The sequence below is a fragment of the Prionailurus bengalensis genome, chromosome C1 (genome assembly GCF_016509475.1).
Source record: "Prionailurus bengalensis isolate Pbe53 chromosome C1, Fcat_Pben_1.1_paternal_pri, whole genome shotgun sequence".
In the NCBI taxonomy this organism is placed as follows: Eukaryota; Metazoa; Chordata; class Mammalia; order Carnivora; family Felidae; genus Prionailurus; species Prionailurus bengalensis.
The window spans coordinates 170,802,718-170,815,606 of NC_057345.1; the positions used below are offsets into that span (position 1 = coordinate 170,802,718).

General features: G+C 34.7%; 1 protein-coding gene across 7 annotated transcripts in view; it reads right to left on the reverse strand.

Moving 5' to 3' along the window:
• PDE1A (phosphodiesterase 1A) overlaps positions 1-12,889 on the reverse strand; it is a 329,787-nt gene that overhangs the window by 50,113 nt on the left and 266,785 nt on the right. For all 7 annotated transcript variants that reach the window (XM_043577217.1, XM_043577218.1, XM_043577216.1 and 4 more), the window contains one exon: positions 6,912-7,012. In XM_043577217.1, the coding sequence (XP_043433152.1) occupies positions 6,912-7,012 (101 nt within the window). The remainder of the gene's footprint in view (positions 1-6,911; positions 7,013-12,889) is intronic.

Here is a 12,889-nt window from a genome sequence, read left to right on the forward strand (position 1 = left end):
CCCCCATTATTAACAGCCCCCACCAGAGTGGTACATTTGTTATAACTGATAGGTCTACATTGAGCATTGTTATTAACAAAGTCCATAGTTTACATTAGTATTCACTCTTGGTGTTGCACATTCTGTGACTTTGGACAAATGTACAATGACATGCATCCACACTTATGACATTATACAGAGTATTTTCACTGCCATAGAAATCCTCTCTGCTTTGTCTGTTCTTCCCTCCCATGCCCATAACCCCTGGCAATCACTAATCTTGTTGTCTCCATAGTTTTGCCTTTTCCTAATGTCATATATTTAAAATCATATAGTATGTAGCCTTTTTGACTGGCTTCTTGCACTTAGTATTATGCGTATAAGATTCCTCCATGTCTTTTCATAACTCAATTCTTTTGAAAACTGAATAATATTCTATTGTCTGGATCTATCAAAATTTATCCTTTCACCTATTCTATCCTCAAGGATATCTCAGTTGCTTCCAAGTTTGGGCCATTATGGATAAACCTACTATAAATTCCTTGTTCAGGTTGTGTGGACATAATTTTTCAACTCCTTTGGGTAAATATGAAAGAGTGTAATTGCTGGCTTGAATGGTAAGAATATGTTTAGTTTTGTAAGAAACTGCCAAAGGGTCTTCCTAAGTGGCTGTACCATTTTGCGTTCCCACTAGCAATGCATGAGAGTTCCAGTTGCTCCACATCCTCACCAACAATTGGTGTCATCAGTGTTCCAGATTATAGCCACTCTAATAGATGTGTAGTGATAGCTCATTGTTTTAATTTGCATTTCCCTGATGACATACAATGTGGAGCCCCTTTTTATATGCTAGTTTCCATCTGTATATCTTCTTTGGTGAGGCATCTGTTAAGGCACATTTTTAAGTCCGGTCATTTATTATTGTAGAGTTTAAAGAGTTCTTGTATTTTGCATGACAGTATCTTATCAGATGTATCTTTTGCAAATAATTTCTCCCACTTCGTGGATGGTCTCTTAATTATCTTGATATTGTCTTTTCCAGAGCACAAGGTTTTAATTTTAATGAATTCCAGATTATTAATCATTTCTTTCATGAATTTTGCCTTTAGTGTTGTACTTAAAAAGTCACTGCCACACCCAAGATCATCTAGGTTTTCTCTCATGTTAACTTCTAAGAGTTTTATATTTTGCATTTTACATTTAGATCTATCACCCATTTTAAGTTATTGTGAGGTGAAGATCTCTGTCCAGATTTTTTTTTGCATGTTCAGTAGTTTCAGATCCATTTGTTGAACAGACTATCTTTGGGTTATTGCACTGCCTTTACTCCTTTATCAAAGATGAGTTGACTATATTTATGTGTGTGTATTTCTGGGCTCTTTCTTCTGTTCCATTGATCTATTTGTCTATTCTTTTACCATTACCACACTATCTTGACTACTGTAGCTTTGTAGTGGATCTTGAAGTTAGATAGTGTCAATTCTCCAACGTTGTTCTTCTCCCTCAGTAACGTATTGGCTATTCTGGTTCTTTTGCTTTTCCATATAAACTTTAACTCTGTTTGTCAATATTCACAAAATAACTTTCTGGGAGTTTGGTATTGCATTGAATCTGTAGATCAAATTGAGAAGAACTGACATCTTGACAATACTGAATTTTCCTACCATGAACATGGAATATCTCTCCATTGATTTAGTTCTTCTTTGGATTCTGTCATCAGGTTTTATAGTTGTCCTGGTATATATCTTGTCCATATTTTGTTAGATTTACACCTAAGTATTTCATTTGTTTGGAATTTCAATTTTTTGATGTTAATATAAATGATATTATGATTTTAATTTCAAATTCCACTTGTTCATTGCTGGTATACAGGAAAATAGCTGAATTTTGTGTGTTAACCCTATATCCTGCAAAGTTTCTGTAATTGCTTGTTAGTTCTATAAGTTTTTTCATCAATTCTTTTGGATTTTCTATATAAACTATCATGTCACTTGTGAACAAAGACAGTTTTATGCCATCTTTCCCAATCTCTATACCTTTTGTTTCCTTTTCTTATCTTATTGCATTAAGTAGGACTTCCACTGTGATATTAAAAAAAAAAAGTAGTGAGAAGGAACATCCTTGCCTGGTTCCTGATCTTAGTGGAAAAACTTCAAGTTTCTCACTGTGAAGTGTGCTATTAGTTGTCAAGTTTTTGTAGACATTCTTCATCAAGTTGAGGAAAGTCTCCTATATTCCTAGTTTACTGAGCATTTTTATCATGAATGGTGTTGGATTTTGTCAAATGCCTTTTCTGCATCTTGATATCATCATGTGTTTTTGTTCTTTAGCATGTTAATATGATGATTACCTTAACTGATTTTTGAATGTTAAACTTGGGACTAAATCCCACTTGGTTATAGTGTTTCATTTCCTTTTAATTATCATAGTTTGAATATATTATGCCTTTTCCTTTAAATTTGTAATCCAGATACCTGTGATTTAATTTAGATATGCCAAACAAAGGGAAAAAAATTACTTGACATCTTCATTCAATCTGAATGAATCAACCCTCTGTTGATGAATCTACCCATTCCAGATAGTTGATTGCCCACTATTTCCTATTAGCTTGGACTAAAATTACTTTGGGTGGGGGATGGAGGATGGAGGGGATAATATAAATCATTTGGTCTATTTATGATTCTAGTTTTTTTTTCTCCCATATAATGTTGCAATTCAATTTGAATATTTTGATCCCATAGCATTAAATTAACTGAGAAAATCATTTTTTAAACAAAATGTATGTTTCACCACCAATTTATAACGAACATTTTAAAATAATGAATTCATCAAGGGAAGTTTTCTTTTGTTTTTCACCTGTCCATATTTTCACATCATTTTATCATGTCACTTGATCAAATAAACTATTTCAAGTTGCATTGTTGAAGTTAGTATTCTAGCATAAAATTTGAAATATTCCAAGCATTCTCACATCTGTATAATGGAGCTCTGGTTGCTTATTCCTCTATCTTCTTAGGTTGCCAGATCATTTTGCAAGTGTGGAATGGAAGCAGAACCACTATGTTCAATGAATTAAAATGGTAAATCCATGTATATAAGTTGGCAAGTTGGAAGTAGGCAGCAAAAATAGCAAAAGGAAAGTCAATCTAAAACCTGTACAACTTTGGCTCCACTTTCCCCAATGCCCAGATTCTTCATTTTTCGTTCCTTCTGGTAGGGATATGCTTTTGTCTTACTAAGCCTCACTAAGACTTACTGTTTGTTTTAGGCTTTTCAGTCAGTAGTACTGATTATAGCACTCACCACTGAATGTTTACAAAAAAAAAAAAAAAAAAAAGAATAGATGAGGATACATAAAAGAAAGAACTAAAGAAACCTGGTTTTTGTTGTAAGCTACCTATTTGAGATTTGTATCTAATAATCTACCAGATAAACCAAGCTTAATTATTAATCCAGCATAGGGAAAATGACCTATTAAGAAGAACAATTACGTATCTTCTGTTTCTAGACTATCATAGAAGTAGAAAAACATATGTAATTAGCTAATAGTATATAACTTCAAAATAGTTTTAATTTCAACCATGGCCTAAAAATTCCTTAACCGATAATCATAACTCAATATACAGAAAAGTACACCTGCAATCCTTATTTAAAAGATAATTAAATATATGTTTCCAATCTCTAGAATTTCACTCAGATTATGGGAAAAACTGACTTGTAAATCTCATATCATTTGTGTCATATGGCCTCAAATCTAATCATGACAGTGTTATTACATGATATAGCTCCAAGTAATACTGTCTTCTACTTTCAGCATTAAGCAAAAATGTATTTTTGAACCAGATTTAATTGTAAGAAACTATTATGATTTTGTCTCATAAATCAACAGGATTTTGAGAATACAGCACTGTCTTAATGTTTGAGATGGTCTTTGACTGCTAAGAAAAGAACAACTCTAAGCAACATTCAGTATCCATAGTAACATGTAGCTCAGTATTTTCACAAAAAAATTATTTTTATTTATTTACACTTTCAAGGATTTCATGTATTTTAATGTGTGTATTGAACTCAAATTTAGCACTGCACTATGTTCTAAATTATTTTTCACTTTTCCTTACCCAGTATAGAGTTTTCTAAATTAGAAAAGCATTTTAAATTCAAGTAAAAATGAATAATATAAAATACAATAGAATTATTGATATAAGTAACATAAGACCTTATTTTTTCTTGGACATAATATAAAGGCAATAGAGTTTTAAAAGCACACTATATTGTTAGATTTGTGGTTATTACAACTTTTTATTCATAGAACTTTCAAGTTCTTGTATAATTAATCCTTTAAATTGATCCTGATAGGCAATTTATAACAAAATAAAATACTAGACCTTTTCTCTCCTTTATATACAATTTCTTCATGTAAAATTGGGGGGAAAAAGAATTCTTCCTCCTCCCTCTCCTTTTCCTTTACTCTTTTTCTTCTTCTCCTTCCCTTCTTCCTTCTCTTCCACCACCTCCTTCGTTTTCTCCATTTCCTTATCCTTCTCTGCAGTCCAAAGTATAAGTAAGTTAGGACTCTTCCTCCAGTTGTAAATGGATGGTAAAGGAGAAAGCTAGAAGAGACAGCCTGACACTGCTGCTGGAGAAAGCCAGTCCATTGCCTTCACTTTTCAAAGTAGAAACAAGAAGTGTTCATTGGTAACAAATCTCTTGCTCCTTTTCTCCTAAAACTATTGCTCTATACAGGGCTCAGTTCAGTAATGAGCTATCTTTAATTAAAATCTCACTCATTATGGATTCAGGGGATGTGGAAGAGTCTTTGACAAGAAAAAATGATCTGCACAGTCTACCTTTGCTCTGATGTTCAGCACAAAAATGGAACAACTCTCTCCGCTCTGCAAATGTGTAGGTTATTAACACCCCCTTCCACATGACCTGACCTCAATGTCTCTTTTTTCCCTTCTTGTTCTGCCAATCTTAGGGCCTCTGGGTTTACACAGAATGCCTTCTTCAATATTTCACTGTATTTCAACTCTTCCTCTGTCTCCATCAAGAGACCACGTTTTCTAAGCCCATCCCATTTCAGGCTATAGAAGACTGGAACTATCATGCATCTGCCTCTGGCCATGGGATCAGAGTTGTAGGAAGAGGCTAGATTGAGAGTATCCCTCTTCTCAGCTTCTGAATTCTGCTACTGCCATCAGCTGACTATGTGTAAATAGATAGATCATTTCACCTCTTGAGGTTTTTTTCTCTGCTTAGGTTGTGAGACTTTGACCAGATGATCCATAATGTGGCTTTCTGTCACTAAGTCACTTGAGGCACTAAAAATGTCTGATATTTCAATAAAATGTTCCTATGCTCCCCACATTGAAAAATAATTTCCTATAGCTGCAAAATCAGGTGTTAACAATATTGCTATTAAAAAACAAATGAACAAACCACACAAAAACCTGCACATAAATGTTTATAGCCTCTTTATTTATAACCTTTATTCAAAAATTTGGAAGTAACCAAGATATCTGTCAATTGGTGAATAAGGAGAGAACCTTTGCCACATGCATACAATGTAATGTTTGTTGTTCACCAGTGAAAAGAAATGAGCGATATATAGCACAAAGACTACTCCAGAATATGTACTATGGACTTTTAGTGAATAATAATTACAAATAATATTTCATTAATTATAACAAATGTACCATACTGATGCAAGATGTTAACAATAGGGGAAGCTGTAGGGTGCGGAAAGAGTACATGGAAACTATGTACTTTTCAGTTTTTCTGAGAATCTAAAGCTGCTCTAAGAAATAAAGTCTATTAATTTAAAAAATGAAAAAGTAAAAAATAAATTTAAGTTTCCCTTAACAAGAATAGACAGGTCTACAGTAGTTCCAGAGAAACATCAGTCTGTCAATGTACATCTCCATCTCAAGCATATTTGACTAGTAAAAGACAGAGAAATTTCAGGATCCAATGTATAGAAAGCGAATTGGATCATGATGGGTCCTAGACACGTTCTGCCTCCCAGGCACTGAGATCTCTGTGCAACCAAAAGAGCAGAGAGCACCTTTCTGTTACGAACTGAATTATTTCCCTCCCAAATCCTTATGTTGATGTACTCACCCTTTGTACCTTAGAATGGGACTGTATATGGAGATAGGCTTTTAAAGAGGTAATTAAAGTTAAATGAGGTCATAAGGGTGAGGCCTAATCAATATGGCGGTATTTTTCTTATAGGAAGAGAAAGAGATACCAGGAATGTGTACCCACAGAAAAAAAGCCATGTGAAAACAGTGAAAGAGCAGCCATCTGCAAGCCAATGAGAGGGGTTTCAGCAGAAACCGAACCTGCTGACATTTCTTGGACTTCTAGACTCCAAAACTGTGAGAAAATTTCTGTTATTTAAACCACCCAATCTGTGATTTTGTGATGATAAATATATCTCCACTCTGGTATTTTGATTCTAATAACTGCCATTATTACCATCACTAAAAAATATCATTTTCTAATTATTTTAAGCTTAGAACTTCATGCTAACCTGGAAATACAGTTTCTTTGATTTTTTTTCAGAAGTACAATTTTATTACTTTCAAATACATAATGATACTAAACTGATGCCTTAAACAATATGTTGTAAGATTTGTCTCAGTGAGCAGATGTCTGACTTATGTGATAGTTCAGAATATTAATTCTGAGCAGAAAGAAATTGTATGACACATTTTTACATTCTCTAAAACGCTAAATATGTCACCAAATATTTGTACAATTTTCTTGATAAATAATAATCGTTTGTTAGCTTAAGGAATTTTGCTAAAATCTATTAAAACTATTCTTATTAGACATATTCACTGTTTTTTAAATTTTCTTAAAAATAAGTAATATGTGGAAAATAAATTTCAAGTTTTAATTAAAAGTTAATACTTTATATAACTTACCTAGTCTGAATGTGAAAGTTGTTTGTGGTTCCTGTATGCTCATAATCATGAATGGCAGCAGCAAAGACCATTGCTAAAATTTCCAGTTCAGTGAGCCAGTGCTAGTAAATTAAAGAAAGATACCATGGTATTTAGAAAGCAGAGCCATCTTGTATTTCTTTTTTTTTTTTTTTTTTTCAACGTTTATTTATTTTTGGGACAGAGAGAGACAGAGCATGAACGGGGGAGGGGCAGAGAGAGAGGGAGACACAGAATCGGAAACAGGCTCCAGGCTCTGAGCCATCAGCCCAGAGCCCGACGCGGGGCTCGAACTTGCGGACCGCGAGATCATGACCTGGCTGAAGTCGGACGCTTAACCCACTGCGCCACCCAGGCGCCCCTTGTATTTCTACAAAAGAGATTTTTCAGTGCATCCAGTATAAGTAGTCGTATAAATACATTAAACTATTTTTATTGATATTAAAATACTTTTTTCCCTCATTTCACATACATTAATTGCATAATGGATGCTTCATGAAGTCAATGATTGTTTCATGGCTTGTAAATTCAAAAAGAGACATTATAATGTTCCTTGCTAATCAGAAAAGGAGTAATTTTCTATGATTTAAAAGGTGAACCCTCACTGGGTTTTTGAATTCAAAGGGGTTTGTTGCTAATTAAAATTAGCAATTTGGGTTCTCATGAAATCAATTACAGTTTAGTGATTTCTTTTAGTTTAGTAATTTTTAACATATAGCCCATATATCATTGAACTGTTTTTAGCTCAACTTTTGTAGAAGACTCTTCTATCAGGAAATTTCCTAAGAGTTGAAAATATTCACTTTTCTCATTAGAGAAACTGAACTTTGTTTTTATATTTAAAAATCTGGAAGCGTTTCTAAGAATTTACTAAATTTGCTCTTCATAGCACACATACTCTTGACTGTGCATGTAAGTTAGTAATAAAAGAGAGAATAAATGTTTCATATAAAATCCAGACCACCTGCTTCAATATACATTGATCGTTCTGTTATCCATTGGATGGTTTAAGAAATTTCTCTGCTATTATAAGCCTACTTTGGTAATTTGATAGTTTATTCATCACTGACATTTAACATAACAGTTTTACTCCTCTATTATGGTAACCACATGTGACCACTTAAACTGAAAATAAATATAATTAAATAAAATTAAGCTCATTTTCCCAGTCACAGAAACCAAATTTTAGCTGCTTCATAGTCACATGTAGCAAGTAGTTACCAGATGGAACAGTGCAGTGTTCCTATCATCACAGACAGTTCTATTGGATAGAACCACCAGTAGGTGGTACTTGATGGTAGTAATGGAGGATCCAAATGATATGGAGCTTGTTCTTAGTAGTCTCATTCCATATACTTGAAACAATTAAATTGTACAAAGCAACAGAAAAATATAATGTAAACTACATGCATACTTGATAAAAGATCACAGTTTGAAGTACAAAGAGCAGATTGAATGTCTATTTGATGGCAGTGATCTTGAAAGAAGGATGGACAAAGATTAGTATCTAAATGCAGTGTTAGGAACAGAGAGAATCTAAATAGAGCAAATGCAGAATGAGAGTGTAGAGGCTGATATGAAAGTCGAATTGCCAATTGTGTTGGAAAGTCAAGCGGAATGAGAATGGAAAGAGAGTGCAGCTTATGGGAAGAGTTGATAGACTACTTTGATTCGAGCTGATGAATTTGGATTTTGTATAAAATGCAAGAGGGAGCCATTGTAGGTCCATGACTCAGGAATGAGAGGTGACAACTGTTGAATTTCATAATTGACAAAGGCATCATCTTATTAATCTTTGCTCCCCTTCACATAACCTATCATGGTAATTGGCACATAGTAGGAACTTAATATTTGTCTGTTGACTTGAATTTCACCAGTTTGGTATTAGGAGGAGGTAGTAAGGAATAGTTGAAAGAGATTGTGGAATCAGACAATTTCTGGTTTTAAATCTTTGTCGATCATTAGGCAAACAAGTTATTTACCCTCTCAGCCAGAGCTCTCATGAAAATAGAATTAGTGATCATTCCCTGTGGAATTTTAAAAGAAGTTTTAAGTTAATGTATTCGCTGTGCCTTTTCACAAATCTTGTCATATAGTAAAATACAGAACAGATGCCATTTTCCTGAACTTATTACCTTAAATGCACTGTAGAAGGCATTGAGTCTGGGAAATAATAGTGAGCTAACATATCTTTAGTGATTGCAATTCAAGAATAAATAGTCTCACAGCTGGATGACTGAAGCAGAAATGATATTCAGAACCAAAGGGAGTTGATATAGCTAGCTATTCTGTGTTTATGGGTGCATTTAATTGTGAGTCATTAAAAGGAAGAATGGGCTGTATTATAAACTGAAGTAAGACTGAGCCTCCAATGTCCCCAGCGAGACTGTGGAATTAAACACCATGAAATGAATAGCAAGCAACTAAAGTTAAACCAGTTCTTGAGCCCCCAGAAACCCATTGTTTTATAAAAAAAATTATTCCTAGAAAAAAAGTCACCTGTTTTCTTAAGTATTTCCTATTGATTATATTTAAGATTTATATATTTAACTGTGATTTTAAAAAAGTAACATTCAGGGGCGCCTGGGTGGCGCAGTGGGTTAAGCGTCCGACTTCAGCCAGGTCATGATCTCGCGGTCTGTGAGTTCGAGCCCTGTGTCAGGCTCTGGGCTGATGGCTCAGAGCCTGGAGCCTGTTTCTGATTCTGTGTCTCCCTCTCTCTCTGCCCCTCCCCCATTCATGCTCTGTCTCTCTCTGTCCCAAAAATAAATAAACGTTGAAAAAAAAATTAAAAAAAAAAGTAACATTCAATATCTATAATAACATAGAATATGAAGTTGCAATTATACAAAAATACAATTAGGGCAGCAGAGATAAATTTTAATTATAGATTATCTCATAAGTATTTAAAATTATTATCTTCCTAGCTGTCAAAATTGATTATGCTTATTTCCTGTTTTTAGTCTCATTATTCTCTGCTTCCCATAAATAGTACTTCTTCCATGAATCTCTCTTATTTATTGCCACATTATAGCCCTAATAAATAATTTTAAATTATAAAATGGTTTGGGAAGAGAGAAATGCTGAACCCTCACACTCAATTTAAAAGCACATCTATTCTGCATTAGCAAAAGTAGAATTTGGGGCTGATTTTTTAGCTCCTTGGTTGTTAATTCATTTTACACTGGTGCCAAATGAGAATTCTAACTCAGAAAATGAATGCTTAAATTCATAGATTTTGTAAATGATGCACGAGGACACGCCAGAGAGAATGAGACTGAATCCTATCACTCTTCCCAACTAGCATAGTGATCCATACGTAACCTATACTCTTCTGATTCCTCACGGACAGGCATAAAGGGTAAAAATGATGAGTCATGAGCAGTGCAGACACTGTGCTTCATCTAAACTACAGTTTGCACTTTGCATAGAGGAATGCTCAGGGAAACTAACTCTAAAAATGAGAAGTCCTCAAATTACATCATAGGGAGATACTGACCGCTATCAACAGTTCGCACAATGATGACAGAAAGAAAGAAGAAACTAACATTAACAGGACATTTTAGTTATATGGTCTCTAATTTGTATAACCATTCTATTTTCCATTTATGAGGTAAGTATTTTTACCTTCATCTGGCATCAAACAAAGCTGAATCCTAAAGAATTGAATCGACCTGCCAAAGGCCACATAGCTATCAAGTGGAAGAGCAGGAATTCACCCCCAAATCTGATTTCAAAGTTTCTGTTCCTTCCAGGGATCAAAATATTCCTTCCATGGATGACAACAGCATTTGTTACTTGAGGGTGGTAAAATGCAGAACACATTCTTCTAAGGTTTCAAAAGCAGAATTTCTAGATAATTTAACTGGGTATATTGATGGGTAGAAGCTAATAAAGCTCTAAGACTTATGATGTAAATTTTCATACCTCAATTTTTCAGTGTGTGTGTGTGTATGTGTAAGGTTGGGAGAATTTCAGGTCAGAAAATCACATTGACCTATTAGTTCCTGGTGTGTCTAAAAGACCATAGTTAATAACTCTTTTAGTTAAATTATTGGGTTGGGTACTTTTTCTCTATCCCTTTGAATAGGATGACATAGTTTGCTATAACTTACCCAGTATATAAAGTGAGTGTTATAATAATATTAATACATAATACACATAAAGTAATATATAATAAAAATAAGTTAATAATTGTTATTGACGTGAGGGTGTGTGTTAATACCCATTATGTGTCAGGAACTAGGTTAGGTGCTTTACATGTATGATATCAATGACTCTTCACTGGTGGTCAGTATTATTAACCACATATTATTAATGACAAGAAAACCAAGGTAGAGAGCGAGTGAGCTAGGGTAGTCGTAGAGCAGGATTTCACACCTATGTCTGATTCCCTTGAAAGCCTGTACCCTTTCCACTCTTCCAAACATTGCTGTCTGGGAAGCCGTTTGTAAAAACAGAATTCCCACACAGTTTATAGAACACAGACAGAGTGGTACATTTTCTGTAGACCGATTGGAGAACAACTGAGTCATTCCAGAGTGTGGCGGTCTATTTCTGGGTGTGGTCAGTAGACTGCAACTGCCAAAGGAAATAGATCTCACATCATCTTTCTTTCTTTTACTCTTAATGTTAGAACACAGTGCCAGGAGCCCTTAAATACAAGTGTTCCTTTCAAGACCTCGGATGATTTGAAATTCAATGAGATATTTGAAGGTGGCTTGGTAGCACTTGGTGAAGGAATTTGCTCTTTAGCAAATGGATTGAGCTACCACACACCACTGTCACCTTGGCAAAGAACTACAAGTTAACTAAGTGATAAAGGATAGAAAGAGACAGAGGCTGTACCGACATCCAATCTCTCTGCAGTGTCTACTCCCAAGCCAAGAGTATCCCATCTGACATTAACAAATGAAAGGACACTGGCTTCATCACAATCCCCTTCAGGCACTGGCCCTTAGAACACTTTGCAGGTGACAGGCTGTGTGAGTCACCTGACAATTTGGGGCTGCCACTGGAGTGCTCCATAAATGTCACACAGATAAGACTGTCCTGAAACAGCAGAACATCAACTAAAATACTGAAGTCAGTGACTTCAGTAACTTTCCCAAAGCTATAATAAAGCTGGCAGTGAAATCTAGTTTTGGCAACACTGTCAATAAATTCGTAATTCATTTTGCCTTTCCTCTTAGCATCTATCATAAAATTTCTCATTACTCTCTGTAGTTTAAATGTATCTTCCTGATCTTGGACAACAGTTACAATCTTCCACAAGGCTGTTTTTGTAATGGCCAAACTAATGGATGATTAAAGAGCCCACTAACACATTTTTGCTGAAGGATGAATAAATCAGAAACAAGTTCCTCCAACAAAACCTGCTAAAGTAGAGTGAAGTTATGTTTATGACTGGTAAGTTACGGTCCTCTCAAAGAGTGACTATGTGATCTTCACTAATGTCAACTTCTAGGAGTCCTGCCGGGTTGGACCAGCTTTGTCCAGTATTCTGGAGAAGTTGGAATGGCTTGGTATATCCAGGAAAAAGTCCTCCTCACAATTCCGAGGAAAAAGTTCCATTGTGGATTTGAATGTCTCTATTTACCAATAATACAGCATCCTTCGTTTCTTCAAACAGAGATTTCATTTCAGAACAGAGATTCTGAGGCTAAAATAGGAGACTTTTATTTAGCTCCCTTTACACTGATAGCGAAAATAAAATGTACTTAAGCAGAAACATTTTTAAATGATGAAATTTTGGTTACCTCCCAGCATAAAATGGCATATATCTTCTCACTGCATGTCATTATCAAAGTAGATATTTTATTAGACTGAAGGCTTTACTTTTCCATTCTATTAAGTTCTGAAAAAACTGAATCACTTCAGTTTCCATTTCAGGGTACCACTTACATGTTATGTTTTTGAGTTAACTTTTTCAAAGCCACAGAACTCAGGAAAGAGGAAAT